General features: G+C 40.4%; 1 protein-coding gene across 2 annotated transcripts in view; it reads right to left on the bottom strand.

The window, feature by feature from the left end:
* Positions 1–21,770, bottom strand: part of CNTNAP5 (contactin associated protein family member 5) — a gene marked incomplete at both ends in the record, with an annotated part of 875,906 nt that overhangs the window by 234,643 nt on the left and 619,493 nt on the right. For both annotated transcript variants that reach the window (XM_082658898.1, XM_082658899.1), the window contains one exon: positions 12,274–12,474. In XM_082658898.1, coding sequence (XP_082515024.1) covers positions 12,274–12,474 — 201 coding nt within the window. The remainder of the gene's footprint in view (positions 1–12,273; positions 12,475–21,770) is intronic.

Raw genomic sequence — 21,770 nt, 5'->3', positions numbered from 1 at the left:
TGTCTTCTTTGTAAAATCCACTCATCTCTAATTTTGACTTTATGTCCCCAGAGAAATACCAAGAGTGAGTTATTAGAACATTAGGAAAGGTGGCTTTCAAGCACAGTAAAATGCACTGACTTGATTCATGTGATGGTCTTTTTATATTTTTTAAGACTGGTGGCAAACTCTTATAAACCCATTTTAGCTGTATGACTTTAGGGGAGACAAAAGTTCCAAAGAGAGAAAAGTGGAGAGTCACACACATTTCCAGGCTGAACTGGAATTGACTATTCAGTGGCTGGCAGGACATCAGAGTGAAAGAACCTACACTAGGTTGGAAAGACTTGGGTTTGACTCCTGATTCTGCCATGCATTTGCTGTGTTTCCTTAAGCTAGTTGACTGTTCATCCAAAAATCTGAAGAAGATATAGTAATTTTAGACACATCTGTACACTTACCCCCTTAAAAGAGGGAATCAAATTTACCTCCCTTTGAACGAGGACTAGCCTGAGTGACTGTCTTCTAATATTTAGAAAGCTGCAAAAGTAATACTGCTTGACTTCCAATGCTAGGGAATAAAATGCAATATAGCTTTTGCCTGGCTTATTCTATTTCTTGGGATGTTGGTCCCTGAAACCTACCCACCATATTATAAGAAAGTCACGTTGCCACATGGAAAGACCACATATCCAACTGAGGTCCCAGCCCACAGTCAGCACTGACTGAGCCCCAGGCCCAGGTGATGTGGAGCGGGGCAGAGAAGCTCACATCCTGCTGGACCCTGCCCCAGCTGCAGACTTATGGGCAAAATGAATGGGAGAAAATATTTGCAAATGATGGGACCAACAAGAAATTAATTTCCAAAATATACAAAAGCTCATAGAACTCAATATCAAACAAAAAAACAACACAATCAAAAAAATAGGCAGGGCTTCCCTGGTGGCGCAGGGGTTGAGAGTCCACCCGCCGATGCAGGGGACATGGGGTCGTGCCCCAGTCCGGGAAGATCCCATATGCCGCAGAGCGGCTGGGCCCGTAAGCCATGGCCACTGGGCCTGTGCGTCCAGAGCCTGTGCTCCGCAACGGGAGAGGCCACAACAGTGAGAGGCCTGCGTACCGCAAAAAAATAAATAAATAATAGGCAGAGGATCTAAATAGACATTTCTCCAAAGAAGACATACAGATGGCCAACATGCACATGAAAAGACCCTCGATATCACTAATGATTAGAAAAAATGCAAATCAGAACTACAGTGAGCTATCACCTCAAATCAGTCAGAATGGCCATCATCAAAATGTATACAAATAATAAATGCTGGAGAGGGTGTGGAGAGAAGGGAACCCTCTTGAACTCTTGGTGGGAATGTAAATTGGTGCAGCCGCTATGGAGAACAGTATGCAGGTTCCTTAAAAAACTAAAAGTAGGGCTTCTCTGATGGCGCAGTGGTTGGGAGTCCGCCTGCCAATGCAGGGGACACAGGTTCGTGCCCCGGTCCGGGAGGATCCCACGTACCGCGTAGTGGCTGGGCCCGTGGGCCATGGCCGCTGGGCCTGCGCGTCCGGAGCCTGTGCTCCGCAACGGGAGAGGCCACAGCAGTGAGAGGCCCGCGTACCACAAAAAAAAAAAAAAAAAAAAAAACTAAAAATAGAGTTACTATATGATCCAGCAATCCCACTCCTGTGCATATATCCAGAGAAAACTATAATTCGAAAAGATACATGCACCCCAGTGTTCATGGCAGCCCTATTTACAATAGCCTAGACATGGAAGCAACCTAAATGCCCATCGACAGAGGAAGGGATAAAGAAGATGTGGTACATATATACAATAGAATACTACTCAGCCATAAAAAAGAATGAAATATTGCCATTTGCAGCAACGTGGATGGATATAGAGATTATCATACTAAGTGAAGTAAGCCAGACAAAGACAAATATTATATGATATTGCTTATATATGGAATCTCAAAAGAAAAGATATAAATGAACTTATAAAACAGATATAGACCCACAGACATAGAATACAAACTTATGGTTACAAAAGGGGAAGGGAGAAAGGGATAAATTAGAAGTTTGGGATTAACATATACACATGACTATATATGAAATAGATAACCAACAAGGACCTACTGTATGGCACAGAGAACTATACTCAATACTCTGTAATAACCTATATGGGAAAGAATAATAGATACATGTATATACATAACTGAATCAATTTGCTGTACAATTTTTTAAAAATTACTACTGTTTTAAACCACGAAGTTTTATGCTGCCTTGTTACATAACTGTTGATAACCAGAACAGAAGATGAACCTTTTTTCTTTGGATACCTGAATCCTTTTTTTAAAATTATTATCCTTTCCTCTTTGAGACCTATCTATGTTTTCTGTGAGGCTTTTTTTTTTTTTTTTTTCAGAATGCAGATAGAAGTGAAAGCCAGAGAGACATGTATTTGAAACCGGTCTCTAGCACTTAGTAGCCATAGGACCTTGCATGAACCACCTAACTTCTTAGAGCTTCCCCTTCCATCGTTAAAAATGAAAATAATACAAACTTCATAAGGCCTTTGAGAGGATTAAGTGAAATAATGTTCGGAATGCCTGGCACACAGAAGGAGCTCAGTAGCCAAGAGCCAATATCACTGGCAGGAGTAGTGATACCAAGAGTATGCATTATAGGAACCTCGAGTTTCTTTATAGATTCCTGCTGTACATAAAGTAGAAATAGCTTTTTATTAAGGAGATTTCAAATACTTCCCTGGTATTTTGTCTTCCAGTTGTCACAGCATAGTTTTGTGGTTTTGATTCTATTGCTCCTGTGACAACCTGGTGTAGTGAAAAGACCGTGGACTTTCGGATCAGTTCCACCCACATATTTTGTGCACATACGCGTGCATGTTGTGTGTGCACATGCACGCATGTGTGTTTGGTTTGTTTCTGTCATCCCTATTACAATCACATGGGTAGAAACACCGTTTTTTTTCACAGTTTAATTCCCACTGGCCAGAAAAGTATGTGGCACATAATGGATAATCAATAAATATTTCTTGAAAGAAAGAAAATTTAATCAACTGTTAAATGATCTGGTTTGGTACAAATATTGAGGACAAAGAATTTTACGTTTAGTAAACTCCAGAGCACCTTGAAGTGCTATTTCTTTTCTCTCAGTAATTTGCCTTTTCTGCATCACAATTCCTTACTTCGATTTCTAAACCTAAGTGTTAGTTTTGTACACATTGGAAGTTGAATACTACAAATGGACATGAGGGTTTATACACCCAAGTGCATTTACAGATCTATTTGGACATACAAAGATTATATAATGAGTATATATACCATTACATAATATATATTATATAGCACACACTAAATAGTGTATAAATAATGCATGTATATTTTCATACATACTATAGTGTGTGTGTGTATATATATATATATACACATATATATATGGTCTAAACTATATACCACATATTATATATATGGTCGGTTAGCTGTATGCTCACTAAAATATCATTAATTAAGGGATAAAAGGAAAGTTGAGAATTTTAGAATACTTTAAGACAAGTAGGACTTTATTATGTTCAAAATCATTGGAACATAACTAGGTATAGAAATTGATTCCAGGTGGAAACCACTCACATCTTTGCATGAATAAATGCATAGGAGCCCGTTCCTGGCAGGGAAGTGGGGACTCTGATGTGCTATCAGGCACTCCATCATCAGGTCTGCTGAGGAACTTAAACAATCCTCACAACTTGTTTGCACAACTCATTTGCTTGGCAAATCCTTCCTGTTCAGAACCAAAGTAAATTTGAGCTCAGCCTGTCCATGGCTACTAGATTTCAAAGTAACGGGGTCTGAACTTCCAATGATTTCATGTGTATCAAGACGGACTTCTTACCTCTGCCTTAGTGAGCTCACAGATTTATTGGGAAGGGCATTCCCAAATACACCTTCACTACACAGAGTGGTAACTGTGAAAAGATACATACACCAGATACTTACATCCCCAACGAGCAAATCCAGTGGGGGATTCTAGGGATTCTAATCATGGAGATGATTAGAAGAGAAGGTGGGGGAAGGTAGGGCTCTCAATCTCCATTGTCCCCAGGACCTGGGCACTCAGCTTCCCCAGGTGGTCTCCTTCCTCTGCCCCTCTCAATATCTTCCTCCTTCCGGGGGGAGTTGTGGGTTACAGAGGAAACTGGCCATGTGATTAAAGCATCTTCTAGGCCCTGGCCTCAAGATTTTTTTTTTCTGTCCTGTTTCTGGAACTGGATTCTATTTCATTTTTTTTTAAACTTTTTATTTTATATTGGAGGATAGTTGATTAGCAATGTTGTGTTAGTTTCAGGTGTGCAGCAAAGTGATTCAGTTATACATATGTATATATCTATTCCCTTTCAAACTCCTCTCCCATTTAGGCTGTTACACTACATTGAGCAGAGCTCCCTGTGCCACACAGTAGGCCCCCTTTGATGTGACCGACAAGGGATTAGTCTCCAAAATTTACAAACAGCTCATGAAGCTTAATATCATCAACACAAACAACCCAGTCAAAAAATGGGCAGAAGACCTAAATAGATATCTCTCCAAAGAAGACATACAGATGACCAAGAGGCTCATGAAAAGATGCTCAACATCGCTAATTATTAGAGAAATGCAAATCAAAACTACATTGAGATATCACCTCATACCAGCCAGAATGGCTATCATTAAAAAAATCTATTTTATTTTATACTCTTATCACATGGTATCTTCTGGGTCTGGCCTCAGGCAAAATTCCTATGGAGGTGCTGACCAGGAGAAAAGTCTTGGGAATAACCGGGACAACCTTTGTTCCTGGGAACAAGTGGCCACCTCCTCGCCCTGTGACAGGATACTTCTGAGCACTGGCAGGGTGAGAAATCCTGTCTCGGAAGCTGCTCTTGAGCACAGGGTCTCAGCCCTGCATCAAGCTCAGGGTAAGAAGCAGCAAGCAAATACAACTACAAAGATTTATGGGAATAAAGAAGACACTTTTCCCCTGGACCCCAAGGGCTTGGAATTGTGGTCCTTTGCAGAGTTTCTAGTATAAACCTTCAGTTAAAGAGATAGATGACACATTTCATTGGCTGGCACTTATCAGCAGCTCTGGGGAAGAATATCTGAGGAAACTGTCAGAAAATGACAGTGTCATGGTTCAGTCACTAACTAAATGAAAAAGACACAGTGGTGAACCAGGCCTGACCTAATCCTGCCCGTCTTCCCTCTCTTTCTGCTTCCGTTGCTGCTAGAAGAATGGAACCAGAGCCAGAGGCAAGAACAGACTGAAGGAGGCAGAAGGAGACTTTGGTGATGCTGTTTGGGATCCACAGGGCCACGTGGGCCACAGAAGCTGCAGCGTGTGAGCGAGGACACTGCCAACTTGTGATGCTGCTGAGGAATTGTCCCCTTCAAGACACCCTGACAATCACACAGCTTAGCAGAGGTGGCTCTGGTGACTTGCCTCTCTCTCCATCTGCATTTTCTTACAAAACAAGGAAAATCATACAAACTGATGTGTTCCCTGACAACCCCATTTCCTTTTAACTTTTGTTTTTTGCATGATGTATCGGAAATCATATCCTTGCTTTTTTTTCTTAATTTTTATTAGAGTATAATTGATTTACAACATTGTGTTAGTTTCGGGTATGCAGCAACATGACTCAGTTATACATATACATATATTCCCTCTTTTTTAGATTCTTTCCCCATAGAGGCCAGAGTATTGAGTAGAGTTCCCTGTGCTGCACAGTAGGTCCTTATTTTCCTTGCTTTGACCTCAGACGGATCTGGGTATAAGAACCAGGTCTGCCCCTCCCCAGCCGTGTGGCACTGATCAAGCATCTTACCCTCTCTGAGGTTCTGTTTCCTGAAATGCCAGATCAGATAACAACCCTTACTATGCAGAACTGCTGTTTGGATTAGAGATCATGCTTATACAGTTCCCCACAGACATCCTTAAATATTAGAAATGCTTAGTCATTGGTGGCCATTTGAACAATTATTTATATTTCTTTCATTTTGCCTTCTTTTATTTCCTCCCTTTATAATCTATTGTGTATGGTACGGGGGAAAACCTACAGCAAGAAGACATCCTTCACATACTCCTCTTATTGGTTTGAGTCCACGGTAGCCACAATTCGTAATATTTTATTGCTTCTACTAATCCTGGCTACCAGTAGTTTCCAATAAGCTACGGGATATTTTAATTAATAAAAAAATATTTATAATTGTCTTTGATCCTCCTCTGCATTTATCAGGTTGTCAAAGTTGAAATAAGGTGATAATACCTATTGCTGGGAGATGGGCACTCAAATCCCACAGTGATGTTTAGAGTAATAATTGGTATAACCTTGATACACTGCAGATGTCAATATGGCAAAAGTCTTAAAAATATGCACACGCTTTGCCCTGGTAATGGCACCCCAAGGAATTTATCCTAAGGATATAATTGGTTTTATACATAAAGATCTATGTGCAAAAATGTTCTTGCATCGTGTGTAATAGTGAGAAAATGGATACAATCTAAATGTCCAAAATAGATTTGTTAATCTTGTGTATCCATTTGGTACATCCATATAATGGAAGACTCTGTTCTTAAAAACATTATGGTATAAAGTCATATTTACTGACGTGGAAAGATATTTGTATACTGTGTGTGTGACAAATACAGTTAGTAAAACAGTTTCACAGGGGGGGCCTTGGCTTCAGCAGGTAAGGGAGACCCTTACCCAACTCTTCCAGAGGGAAGGCAGGAAAGGAGAAGATGGTCTCTAGCCTCTCCTTTCTCTCTCTGGCTTTCCCCGGGGGGATGGGATTGCCTTAATAATTAGGGAAATTAGGAAAACATCCCTGCAAGTGTGTGCCTGTTATGGACAGAATGTTTGTCCCTCAAAAATTCATGTGTTGGAATTCTAACCCCCCCGTGTGATGGTATCAAGAGGTGGGGACTTTGGAAGGTGATTAGGTCATGCCCTCCCACCCAAATGTGCTCAGGGAATTTATGACAGCTGAGTTAGAAAAACAGCATGTACTATTCACAATAGCTAACATATGGAAACAACCTAAATGTCCATCGACTGATGAATTGGTAAAGAAGATGTGGTACAAATATACAATGGAATACTACTCAGCCATAAAAAAGGATGAAATAATGCCACTTGCAGCAACATGAATGGACCTAGAGATGATCATACTAAGTGAAGTAAGTCAGACACAGAAAGACAAATATAAAATGATATCACTTATATGTGGAATCTAAACAAATGATACAAATGAACTTATTTATAAAACAGAAACAGACTCCCAGACAGAAAGCAAACTTATGGTTACCAAAGGGGAAGTAGAGGTTACCTTAGGAGTTTGGGATTAACAGATATACACTATTATATATTAAATAGATAACCAGGAAGGACCTATAGTACTCAAAATACAGGTCCTATATAGCTATGTATAGTATAACATAGGAAACTATACTCAATATTTTGTAATAACCTATAAGGGAAAAGAATATGAAAAAGAATATATATATATGTGTGTGTATATATATATATATATGTATGTATATCTGAATCACTTTGCTGTACACCTAAAATTAATATAACATTGTAAATCAACTATATTTCAATTTAAAAAAAAGAACAATAGTGGTGAGAGTGGGCAACCTTGTCTTATTCCTGATCTTAGAGGAAATGGTTTTATTTTTTCACCACTGAGAAAGATGTTGGCTGTGGGTTTGTCATATACGGCCTTTATTATGGTGAGGTAGGTTCTCTCTATGCCTACCTTCTGGAGAGTTTTTATCATAAATGGGTGTTGAATTTTGTCAAAAGAATTTTCTGCATCTATTGAGATTATCATATGGTTTTTAGCCTTCAATTTGTTAATATGGTGTATTACATGGATTGATTTGTGTATATTGAAGAATCCTTGCATTCCTGAGATAAACCCCACTTGATCATGGCGTATGATCCTTTTAATGGGCTGTTGGATTCTGTTTGCTACTATTTTGTTGAGGAATTTTGCATGTATGTTCATCAGTGATATTGGCCTGTAGTTTTCTTTCTTTGTGACATCTTTGTCTGGTTTTGGTACCAGGGTGATGGTGGCCTCGTAGAATGAGTTTGCGAGTGTTCCTCCCTCCTCTATATTTTGGAAGAGTTTGAAAAGGATAGGTGTTAGTTCTTCTCTAAATGTTTGATAGAATTCACCTGTGAAGCCAACTGGTCCTGGGCTTTTGTTTGTCAGAAGGTTTTTAATCAGAGTTTTAATTTCAGTGCTTGTGATTGGTCTGTTTATACTTTCTAATTCTTCCTGGTTCAGTCTCAGAAGGTTGTGCTTTGCTAAGAATTTGTCCATTTCTTCCAGATTGTCCATTTTATTGGCATATAGTTGCTTGTAGTAATCTCACATGATCCTTTGTATTTCTGTAGTGTCAGCTGTTACTTCTTTTTCTTTTCTAATTCCTTTGATTTGAGTATTCTCCCTTTTTTTCTTGATGAGTTTGGCTAATGGTTTATTCAACAGTTTTGAAAGTTTTAGCCACAGCAATCAGAGAAGAAAAAGAAATAAAAGGAATCCAAATTGGAAAGAAGAAGTAACACTGTCACTGTTTGCAGATGACATGATACTATACATAGAGAATCCTAAAGGTGTTACCAGAAAACTACTAGAACTAATCAATGAATTTGGTTAAGTAGCAGGATACAAAATTAATGCACAGAAATCTCTTGCATTCCTATACACTAATGATGAAAAATCTGAGAGAGAAATTAAGGAAACACTCCCATTTACCACTGCAACAAAAATAATAAAATATCTAGGAATAAACCTACCTCAGGAGACAAAAGACATGTATGTAGAAAACTATAAGACACTGATGAAAGAAATGAAAGATGATACAAATAGATGGAGAGATATACCATGTTCTTGGATTGGAAGAATCAACATTGTGAAAATGACTATACTACCCAAAGCAATCTACAGATTCAGTGCAATCCTTATCATACTACCAATGGCATTTTCCACAGAAGTAGAACAAAAAATTTCACAATTTGCATGGAAACACAAAAGACCCCGAATAGCCAAAACAATCTTGAGAAAGAAAAATGGAGCTGGAGGAATCAGGCTTCCTCACTTCAGGCTATACTACAAAGCTACAGCAATCAAGACAGTATGGTACTGGCACAAAAACAGAAATATAGATCAATGAAACAGAATAGAAAGCCCAGAGATAAACCCATGCACATATGGCCACCTTATCTTCAATAAAGGGGGCAAGAATATACAATGGAGAAAAGACAGCCTCTTCAATAAGTGGTGCTGGGAAAACTGGACAGCTACATGTAAAAGAATTAAATTAGAACACTCCCTAATACCATACACAAAAATAACTCAAAATGGATTAAAGACCTAAATGTAAGGCCAGAAACTATAAAACTCTTAGAGGAAAACATAGGCAAAACACTCTATGACATAAATCACAGCAAGATCCTTTTTGACCCACCTCCTAGAGAAATGGAAATAAAAACAAAAATAAACAAATGGGACCTAATGAAACTTAAAAGTTTTTGCACGGCAAAGGAAACTATAAACAAGGCGAAAAGACAACCCTCAGAATGGGAGAAAATATTTGTAAATGAAGCAACTGACAACGGATTAATCTCCAAAATATACAAGCAGCTCATGCAGCTAAATATCAAAAAGACAAACAACCCAATCCAAAAATGGGCAGAAGACCTAAATAGACGTTTCTCCAAAGAAGACATACATATTGCCAACAAACACATGAAAGGATGCTTAACATCACTAATCATTAGAGAAATGCAAATCAACACTACAATGAGTTATCACCTCACACCAGTCAGAATGACCATCATCAAAAAATCTACAAACGATAAATGCTGGAGAGGGTGTGGAGAAAAGAGAACCCTCTTGCACTGTTGGTGGGAATGTAAATTGATACAGCCACTATGGGGAACAGTATGGAGGTTCCCTCAAAAAACTAAAAATAGAACTACCATATGACCCAGCAATCCCACTACTGGGCATATACCCTGAGAAAACCATAATTCAAAGAGTCATGTACCACAATGTTCATTGCAGCACTATTTACAATGTCCAGGACATGGAAGCAACCTAAGTGTCCATCAACAGATGAATGGATAAAGAAGATGTGGCACATATATACAATGGAATATTACTCAGCCATAAAAAGAAACAAAATTGAGTTATTTGTAGTGAGGTGGATGGACCTAGAGTCCGTTATACAGAGTGAGGTCAGAAAGAGAAAAAGAAATACTGTATGCTAACACATATATATGGAATCTAAAAAATAAAAAGGTTCTAATGAACCTAGGGGCAGGACAGGAATAAAGATGCAGATGTAGTGAATGGACTTGAGGACATGGGGAGGGGGAAGGGTAAGCTGGGACAAAGTGAGAGAATGGCATGGACATATATACACTACCAAATATAAAATAGACAGCTAGTGGGAAGCAGCTGCATCACACAGGGAGATCAGCTCGGTGCTTTGTGACCACCTAGAGGGGTGGGATAGGGAGGGTGGGAAGGAGACTCAAGAGGGAGGGGATATGGGGTTACATGTATACATATAGCTGATTCACTTTGTTATGCAGCAGAAACTAACACAACACTGTAAAGCTATTATACTCCAATAAAGATTAAAAAAAAATCATACAAAGGCAACAGTAAAGCCAAACTGATATCACAGGATGTATATACTAAAGGAAATCCCATGGTCAGAATGAACATAATCCCATTTTTCCCAAAGTTCCACCAAGCCAAACGTTAGGAAACTAGAAGCAACACAATCATAAGAGGTTAGGATGGTTTTGTGGACACAGACTCTCTGCAAAGAGTGCTGAGTCACACGTGCAGGCTTGACAGCCAGGAGAGAGCGAAATCTGAACACACACAAACACTGGCTCTCTGAGGATACTGGTAAAAGGGACCCCAAGCAGGGCCTCTGAATCAGCCCTGCAAGCATTGCTGAGTCCAAGGACAGTACAGTCACTGATTTTCACAATGATGATCCTGAGTCATCAAGAAAAGGTGACATTTCATGTTCAGAGTTCTCTGTTTAAGAAGGCAAGGAAGCATGTGATCCAGTTGAGAAAGATTTCCATTTCAAATAGTTAAAAATTCTTTAAAAACATTGTCGGTGCTTAAAGGGGGTAAGTGACAGTTATCTGGAAAATTCACTTATGTGGGACAATTCTTCCCTAAGGATTCTAGATCAGTGAGGCAGTGGGTGGGTTGTATTTAGTTAGGTTTCTAGCACTTCTGCTTGTTTGACATTTCATTGTCTAATTTCCTCAATCCTTTCAAAATTCCTCACTTTCAAGGACGATAAGTTCCTTGAGGCTAAAGATTCTGACACCCTTTCTTGGATATTCCACATCCTTGTGCTACTCAGCCATTTTTTCCCCCTTTTTTCTGCCATGAATGAGGAACTGATATGCACAGAAATGACTGACTCCCAGGGCATGCATCAACTTTGACAAAGCCCTCCTGACGTTGTGCAAACCCTTTCGGGTTTTGGTAAGCAATCCTACAAGGTTTTTTTGCAACCCTTTATCAGCCATTCACGCTAAAAAACTAACCGTAAGAGAACAAAAAAATATATAAATACAGTTAATATAATTTTTCCTAAAAGTAAACTTTATTTTAAAAGAAGAGTCATTTCCATTAAGGCCTGCACTTTTCAGGTAACGTGAGTACTGCAAACACACAGGATGTGGCCGCTTTCCCTGTTGGCCTCCTTGCCTAATACTGCTCCTCTATGTTTCCTTTGCCCCAGACACAACTCATTGCTCTTTGGTGAGTGTGCTGAGATCTTTGGTGCTTTCTCGTCTGCCAGAAATACCATTTCCGCTTTCACACTTCCTACGTCTAACTCAAATGCTCTCTTCGAGTGCCACTGATCTCAAGAAACTTTCCATTCTCACCACGATTGCAAGATGGGTGTTGTCGCTGTCCCTTTTTTGAAGATGGAGAGAAAATCTTGAGAGGTTACAGAACACCCTCGAGGTCACACCCTGGGTATCAGAGCAAGGACGAGTCCATCAGGAGTCTCTCCTGGTGGCATTTCTCTCACTGCATAGGGAACCACTGTAGTTGCAGCCCCATTTTTGGCAAACCCCCCCTCTCCTACGTATTCCAGGGTTTCAGGGCCCAACTGCCACAATGCGGTCATCCTGCATGGCCTTAGCAAAGGGGCCTGGGCAGGAGTAGTTCTTACCTGGCGTGTTGAGCAGGCGGGACCTCTTGCAGTGGTAGGCCACCTCTTGTTCACAGTGCTCCGAGCCGTCAATCACGGCCTCCAGCTGCTCCAAGCTGCCTCCGTAGTCCAAGGTCATGGAGTAGGGCTTCTCAGCGTTGGCACCTCGCACATGGGTCAGCTCCGTGTTGTTGTGCTGCACCAATGTCCAGATCTTGTCCTCTGCCCAGAAAACACAACCAAGGAAGGTCAAAAGAGGATCATGCTTATAGACCTCCAAAAGGCTGGAAAGAAAAAAAAAAAGACAATCATGCTTGCAGTGTGATGGATGGTGGCTGGATGTGCATCAACTAACGGCCACTCAAGCACTCTACTCATGCAAAGAATTTGGCCGGAGAATTTTTGTTTCTCCCAGAGTTCTACCCAGAGTTAGTGTGAGGGTTAATTATCTTAAGAGCTAAATTTGTGAAGTCTGTACTCCACAGTCTCTAGGCTAAGCATTTAATGTTCATTATCTCATTTAAAATGGACACGATCTATGCAAAGCCATGGAACTAGAACAGAAAGAAACACAAATAGGTAGACAACAGGTAGAACAAGAATAAAAGGAAAGGAATTCATCTGTTGTGGGAAAGGACAATTTGGATGGGGAAGAACTTAGAAGCTGAGAAATTAGATACTCTGTGACCAGAAGTAGAATATAACTAAATATCCTTGAAGGTAATTATCCTGGCGATCACATACACACAAAAACATAGATCACTGACAAGCTGTCGAATGCACAAAATGTTGGTAATTAAATGAACAAAAATTAAATGTTAAATGTTCATAATATTAACTACATAAATAAATAAAATAAAATTGACATTGTCTAAATCAGAAGGGAGTCGATCCTGCCACATCAAAACTGAGGGAAAAGTGAATAAGGAAAATTAAGCAGTTTTCCTAAGATTACATAGTAAATGTCTAAGCAAGAATTGGAACCCAGGATGTCTGACTCCAACGCCCCTACATCCAGATATTGACACACACACTTCCTCACAAGAGAAAAACTAGCATAGATCATTGTCTCAGAGAATCATAAGTACCACGTTGAAAATAAGACCTATACACAGAAAGTATCTGTGAAATACACGTCATAACAAGGATGAGATTGTGTAATAGACACTGAACATGCAAGGCACTTAACTGCAGTTCGTTAATATTTATTCGCCATGCTACTTCTACTTGCCAAAAATATTTTAACAGGTTTACATTAAAACAACATGCAGAGATGAGGCCCTGTGGGTCAGGGATGGAGAACATATTTTACCTATTATAGGTAAGAATGGAAGGCAAAGAAAGGAGATGAATTTCAGTTTTAGAGCCTGAGAGATCTGACTTGAAACCTATTCTACTAACAACAAGCTTGGACAAGTCACTTCACTTTTCTGGGGCTCAGTTTAATCATCAGTTTAAAAAAAAGAAGTCACAAGGCACGATCAGACATTCTGGAATAATAGACTGAAACATTTACGGCAATTGGACATAGAATTGAATTCTGAACATGCTTACGGATAAAGAGAAAGAGGAAATAGGAAGACTTGAGAAGCTTCTGTCATCTGAGAATCTTGCCCACATAGTAACGTCATGACTCTTCATAGATGTGCAGAGCTGAAAAAGAACCTTGCCCAGAAGTCACATGGTTTCCTTCCTCTCTCACCCACTTAGTTTTACAAATGAGGAAACCAAGGTCTAGGAAGTAGGGGAAGGACCCAAGGCATATCTGTTAGACAAGAATGGTGAGCACATATACTGCCCGTAACCACTATTTCTAACTAGTACTACTTAGAAGCAGGATCGTGGCTGTTGGCCATGAGAATGAGAAGAAGGAGAAGGAGAAGAAGCAGCAGAAAAAAACTGGCAACGAGGATCCCCAGTATTAATATGTTCTCTACCCTAACTCTGTATATGACTTGGGATAAATAACTTCATCGCCCTGTACTTCAGTTTTAATATGTTAGAAAGAGGAGGAAGAGAAAGTTTGCTCTCAATTCTCTCTAAAGTATTTTCCCAATTCCTAAAAATGGAAATGTTTCTTGCAGCATAAAATTGAACTCTGCTCAAACATTCTGATTCATCTTAACACTATTTCCTAAAACCAGCCCCCTGATAACCCACATGTCTCCAATGTTTAATCGAGACAAAATTACATTTTCCATAAAGTCTATAAAAAAATCAGAATGAAGGTTTTTGGATTTTGACTTTGAAAGCAAAAATAAAACATGATTCATATTGGTAAAAATAATAATGTTACATAAATAATTAACTGGAAACTCCAAAAATGTTGGTGCTAATATAGACAAATGTCAATAAAATAACCAAAGAAAGTAATTGCTCAATCATGCAATACTGTAGAGGGAGAAATAAAAACTGCTGATTTTGAAATGTCCATGGTGCTCAGAAGAAATGGAAATCTAATTTCTAATAATAGATGGTATACTACTGTTTCATACTAGGAAATTTTATGTACATCATCTCCAGTACTGATAATAATCATAGATAACAGTATAAATATAGATACTGGATATAAATATAGATATAAATGTAAGAAGGGGAGAGAAAGTAAACTTGTCCCCAGTCTCAATTCATCCAATCTTTCTGATTCCCAAAGTGGTCCACATAGCATCATTAAATCATATAAATGTGGATTTCCTTCCAAATGTACACTGATTTTTCATACCTATATATGCATCCATTGATCATACATTCATTATCAATTTTCTTATTTGTTCACTCATTAGCTCATTTTTCCAAAACCATATTCTATCTTTGGCAAGATGGAAAAGGAAGCCATGTCAGAGAGACAGTCTTTTATCTTAAAGCCACAAATATTGCAAACCACAAATTCTGGCCCTGACAGTGAACTGGTTTTAATAGTTCAACTCTTGGTCCTTTTTGATACATGCAATATACAGAAGATACAAAGGAACTACTAAGATCTCCAAAGGGTCCCCACATTTCACTTAACAGACATCACAATCACAGTCTGAGCAACAGGAAGAGAGATGATTACTCGAAACCTAGGGTCTGTTAGCTGGCTTTCATTTCAAAGATGCCCTTTGTCCTCTCAGTATTTTCCTCCTGGGAGAGAGCAACATAAAGGCTAAAAACAAGGAGACAATTGGATATTATTTTTTCTCACTTTCTATTTTTTCCCCCACTTTCTGGGTAGCAATGCAGATTAAGCCCTGAACCCTGACAAAACATGAAAGGCCAGGGGTCAGTGCCACTCAGGAGAGGCAGCTTTGATGGTTGATGTTCCTGACGCTTGGAATTGGATGGGGACAGGTGAGGTGGTCTTAGCTAGGGAAGGTCTAGGTGAAGGATTTTCAAACAAGTTAAGATTCATTTTGAATAGTCTTTTAGGTGGATGGAGGGAGATCCATTCATGGACCTATATATACTTTAAATAAAATTGGACCCATGAGCTAAATGTTCAAGATGGTACATTTGGTCAGTGCACAGTGGAGATTAGTGGACACAGCTTGGATTCTGGAGCCAGAAGATCTGGATTTGTGTGCCAGCTCTACACTTCCTGGTTAAGCATCCTTGGTCAAATGATTACTTCTCTAAAGTTCAGTTTCCTCATCAGTAATACTTAAAAAAAAACAGCAATGATGCCAACTGTAGAAGGTGGTTGTAAAGATTTAAGTGAGGGGATTAGTGTGAGAAGCTCCTTTATTAACTAAATAATGACATTCAACAGAAGTCTGTGTGTACCTCTTAGATAAAGGTATATAACATCTCCAACTCAAGGAGCTCACAGATATCAGATGCTGATATTAACAACAGCATCAAAAAGAAGAAGTCTTGACTGGTCTCTTAGAGCTCTCATGGTCACTTGTATTAACACGGTTCTTTCCCTGACCAGAGAGTAAGACCCACAAACACATAAAGGGGGCAAAGGGGAGGCACTGTGAGCCTTGCCTTCTCTCTGCAGACCCATGGGGAAAACACATTCAAAAGACCCAGAACAGGAAATGCTTCCCTCTGGCAGTTCTGTGAACTTGGAGTCCCACACAAGGAAACCAGCAGAGGTTTCCCTGTAACTCAAGTCGGTCCATTTTCATGCAGAGACTGCGGAGTAAATCGTCTAAATGCTATGATTGGCAGAGCATCATAAAGTCCTCCAGGCTCCATACACCCACCTTGGCTGACCTGCCTCCAGTACCTGCCCTCCACCACAGGACATCCACCCTAAGTTCTAGTCTCTAGAGATGCATCTAGGGCTCAAGGTACCATGAGACTTCTGGCTTTAGAAACTAGCCCATATGATGGGCATCTATGTTCTGCTCCAGCAGTAAGACTTTGGACAAGTTATATACATCTCTGAAGTTTCCTCATTGGTAAATGGGATATTTATATTAATCTTTCCATCAATGATGATATTATACTGATTCGGAATCTTGCTTTACATGGACCCATAACTTGTTGTCTGGCATGCAAAAGAGTAAAGAATCTTTATGTTCGAATTTTTCGATGACATTAAAATGAAGAAGGGGACTTCATTCCTTAGAGGGTTGGGGGTGGGAAACTCATCTGGCAAATGAGGTTAGCTAGAGGTCTGGACTGCAGTTTCTTGTAATATAGTCGCCGCTGTATATAATAAATGATTATCATCTTGTCCAATTATCTTTTCACTCTGAAATAGCCTCATGTGTCTCTATATTTATTTTCATCCCTTGCATTTCTGCAGATGTCTAAAACAGAATTTGTCGTTTAGTCCTCATAGACCCAGAAACCTAGAAAATCATTGCCCTTGATACCACGGTTTGCTACCCAGTTCATTTTCTATTCTTTCTTCTACTGTATTCAGTCCCATGATGAAAAACAGAGCCCCATCTTTCTAACTTGCTTAAAGGAATATATGTACTGAGTTACCCAAGACAAATTCTCTGCTTAAGAGAGGACTGCATTTGAAGAGTTTTTGAACTGGCAGAAACCTATTCAATTCACTAAGGATCTTAGTTATTCTAAAATTAGTTACTATGTATTTAAAATATTTGTTTTTTTAATCAAATAGATGGTTTGCAAATAGTTTCTCTCATTCCCTAGATTGCTTTTTAATTTTGTTGACTATTTCTTTTCCTGTGCAGAAGCTTTTTAGTCTGATGTAGTCTCACTTGCTGATTTTTTTCTTTTGTTGCTTGGGCTTTTGCTGTCATAGTCAAAAAATCTTTGCCAAGACCAGTGTCAAAGGGACTTCTTCGTTATGTTTTCTTCTAGGTTTTTATGCTATTAGGTCTTCTGTTGAAGCCTTTAATCCTTTTCAAGTTAATTTTTGAGTGGTATAAGATAGGGGTCCAATTTCATTCTGCATGAGCTTTTTCATTTTCCCAACACTATTTATTGAAGAGACTGTCCTTTACCCATTGAGTATATTTGGCTCCCTTGTCAAATATCAATTGATCGTTTATATGAGGGTTTACTTCTGGGCTCTCTGTTCTGTTCTACTGGTATATGTGGCTATTTTTGTGCCGATACCATACTGTTTTACTTACTATAGCTTTGGAAAAATGGAGAGATGTTAATTAAGGGTACAAACTTGTGATTAGCAAATAAATAAGTTCTAGATATCGAATGCACAGCATAATGATTATAGTCAACAGCACTGTATTATAAACTTCAAAGTTGCTAAAAGACTAGATCTTAACGGTTCCCACCAGAAAAAATAAAAGATAATTATGTGACATAATAGAGGTGTTAGCTAATGCTACCACGATAATCATATTGTAATATATAAATGTATCAAATCAACACATTGTACATCTTAAACTTACACAAAGTTGTATGCCAATTATATCTCATTAAAAAATAAAATATTTGCTTTTTAAAAGCAGCATTCAGCCCAATGCACTTGCCTGAGCATAAATGATGCCATAACCCAAATCCACACAAGGCATCATGCCACCTTTAAGCATAAAGGAATTACAGGCCATAGGTCATCAAATAGCATGTGTTATAAAGGTCCAAGGCTTCATTTCAAAGATATGACAATGGGTTGTTATGAAGACTAGTAAAGCATTTCCCGTGTTGCTTTGTGAATTTAGCTTTCAAGTCTATCTCCTTACAAAGCTGAGATCTCCCAGGATGTGAAATGTATCACTCATTCTATGTATACTGTGTGATAGCCCCCAGGGTACATACACAGGAGGATAGTGCACTGCCTAACTTCTTCAAAAGTTTACCATCATTTGGGGGAAAACGTGGTATGCATGAGAATGACAGATGTCTCATGCTGTTGTAAGTGCTCTTGAGATTACAAGTAAGTGGGGATGCCCAGAGTTCTGTTGGTGGCAGGGCTGGGGCTGGCGATAGACTATACACTGTTTTCCTTGAGAATGGACTGGTCAACAGAGGTCATTCATCCTTAGACCATCAGCACCTTGGCTAGCATTGAACGCCATGTAAGATTTCAGGAGATCTTCATCAAGAGGAGGCTAATCACCAGCATGTATTATGTAACGGTTCACATGTAAAAGAACTCTCAAGTGATATGATCAAAATACACGCAGTCAACAACATTATCAAGAGAAAAGCAAAAGAGGTTTCACAAAGAGTCATCAGAGTAGTAATGGCAGGATATTCCAGAATATTCTATTTCCTTATCCCTGCTGTGAAATCTTTCCCCGTTGTCACCCCAGGAAAGCCCTCTAGGAACCTTCGTCCTGGAGCTCTAGTTGATCCGCCTGGTCCCTCTCGCTCTCATTTCAGAAACTGTAAATTGTTTACATACAGAGACACCATTTAACTCTCTTATTTTGGCTCTCGTTCTATCCGATCGGTATTATCATTGTGATGATCATTATTGTTATTAATAAGAGTCATTACAGATGCTATAAGCTGTTCTATCTGTTACCATGGAGATCACCACTCAAGAAAGAACAAACAGGAGGAGAGTGGAAAAAGAGAGAGAGAGAGACAAGAGATAACTCTGATTAATAAAACCTCATTCTATACACATATCTGTCACTTTGCAGAGGCAGAAAAGAAACCTTCAATTTTTCTCTCACAATGCTTGGAAGGAAGTCTACAGATTGTCAATACACAGTTCAATTGAACTTAAATCACTGTGGGGAGCTGCTTACACTCCTTTGAAAATTGTGCCAATTCACTTATACTCCTATTGTAATAAAGCAAGTCTACAGAAAGGTCCCTGGGGTCACTTCTTGTATAGTTATCTATGTTGACAAAGTGAATTTTCTATGCCAAGGGTAAAGACAGCTTAAATAATCCTCAAAGCACTGTCTCTGCCACTCATTTACCATCCATGCCATCTCTTGTCATTTTGCATTGAGAGTTATTTAACTATTCATATGTTTGTCCCTCCTCTCCCCATTTAAATCTTCGGCAATGGCCGCTGAGTAAATATCGGCTTAGAAAGGGCTTCCATAGCCAGTAGAGGCAGATGCGATGGAGGGAAGCAAGGGCTTTGGGATCAATGGATCTGGGCTGCCGGCTCTGCCACTGACCACATTCCTGACCCCAGCAGAGACCAGGAACCTCTCTGAGCCTCAGTCTCCGCTTCTGTAAACTGGAGATACTCCACTGAGCAGTGATGCTGTGAGTGCTTAATCAAACGCACAGCGCTGAGCTGAACTCAGAGGCTGGCTCAGGGTACCCGACTAGAAATCAGAGCTGAACTGCTGCAAGCCTTTTTTTTTTTTTTGTGGTATGTGGACCTCTCACTGTTGTGGCCTCTCCCGTTGTGGAGCAGGCTCCGGATGCACAGGCTCAACGGCCGTGGCTCACGGGCCCAGCCGCTCCAGGGCACGTGGGATCTTCCCGGACCGGGGCGCGAACCCGTCTCCCCTGCATCGGCAGGCGGACTCTCAACCACTGCGCCACCAGGGAAGCCCCGCAAGCCCTTTTGAGGAAGTGATTCGGAAGGAGCAGACGCATCACTTCATTGCGGGGAAACAGATCTGGGAACCTCTGCTGAGGGGATCCGTGCCCCCTTCTCCTCAACCTTTAAAGGGAAAGAAGACAAGAGGTGGAAAGCAGTTTTCAACTTCTTTAAAAGCCTTCAGAATTCCCGCAGGAGCTGTTTCCCCTCCCTTGTGGATCAGCCCAGCTGCCTAGGCGAGCATCCTCCTTGCCTGCTAAAACCACTTGCAGACGTGGCTGCTTTTAGTGTCTGGGCTTCTGCGGCTGTTAGGGGAAGGTAGCATTACCGGTTTAAGACTCCTGGTAGGGCCACTGTGCACGTTGCATTATCTGGAAGCAGGAACCGCAGCCCCCGGGGCGCTGGAGGGGTAGGGGGTTGCGGGGAGCCCCTTTCAGCCCCTGCCGCTCCTTCACCAGCCCGCCTGGACCACACACCTGACGACTTCCAGACAAAATACTTGACCGTGATTTATTCTACTACTTCGCTCGAGCCTTTACTTTTTATGTACCTTTTTGGGGGGTTTTCTTTTCCCTTGCTTTACAATTAGCGGCATGATCAAAGAGACCTGGGAAATCTGTTTTATGATCTTGGTGGGGGTGATGTGTGGTCTTGAACAGATTTCATGTGCATTGCATGGTGCTTTGCTTCTGATTCGCTGGTTTATTCAAGGAAAACTTAACGGAAAGTCTAGTGTGTGCAGAGCATGATGTTAGGAACTGAGTAGGTTGTGGGATGAGGGGGTACCAGGCTGAATGCCACCCCGGCCCTTGAGCGTAAGGTGTTCACAGCTGGTTCTGGGAAAGAAGCTCCATGGAAGCTGAAAGCTTGCAGCGGCAAATATGTGGCCAAGGGGAGCCTGTGCCCGCCTCCCAGGCAGGGGAAGGGCGGGGCGGGGTGGGGTGGGGGGTGGAAGGGGGGCTGCACATCCAAGTCACCTGATGGGAAGAGGGAGGGGCTTTTGTTGCTATGAGACATTTTTAGAGGCTTTTAGGAGCATCTTTGTGGCAGGCACTGTTTTGGTGCATGCTGAGGAAAACTCTGGGCACTGACACAGACATGAATTCACTCCCTCCATCTGTCAGTTACTAGCAGAGTGATGCTGGAATTCTCTCCAACCTCTCTGAGCCTCTGTTTTCTCAAAATGAAAATGAGAAATAATCTCTACCTCACACTTTATCATGAGGATTAGATGAGATTGACTCTAAGACAATATATATAACCCAGTACCTGGACCACAAGTACACAGTAAATAGTAGTCCTCATCCTTCCTTTAGTAAGAGCTAAGGTAGCCAAGATGGAACTCATAGAGTAGTGAGCTGACTGCAAAGTGCTTGCCTTGGTCCTAAGAAGGGTCACCCAGCACTTATGTCACCTCTCACCAGGTCACAAAAGAAGACAAGCCTTCTGAAATGGAAGAGTCTGCTTACTCTGCTTCCACGGATCTTAGATTCTGGCTCTGGAGGCGACTGACAAAAAGAAAGCTCAAAGAGGAACATGAAATTATTTTTCTTTCTTTCAGCTGACGTCCCTGCTCTGGATTTCGCCACACTATCAACTTTATTGTCAGAGTGCCAGCATCATCTCCGGT

This window comes from Grampus griseus (assembly GCF_964374135.1).
Source record: "Grampus griseus genome assembly, chromosome: 7".
Lineage (NCBI taxonomy): Eukaryota > Metazoa > Chordata > Mammalia > Artiodactyla > Delphinidae > Grampus > Grampus griseus.
This window is presented reverse-complemented; position numbering and strand designations above follow the sequence as displayed.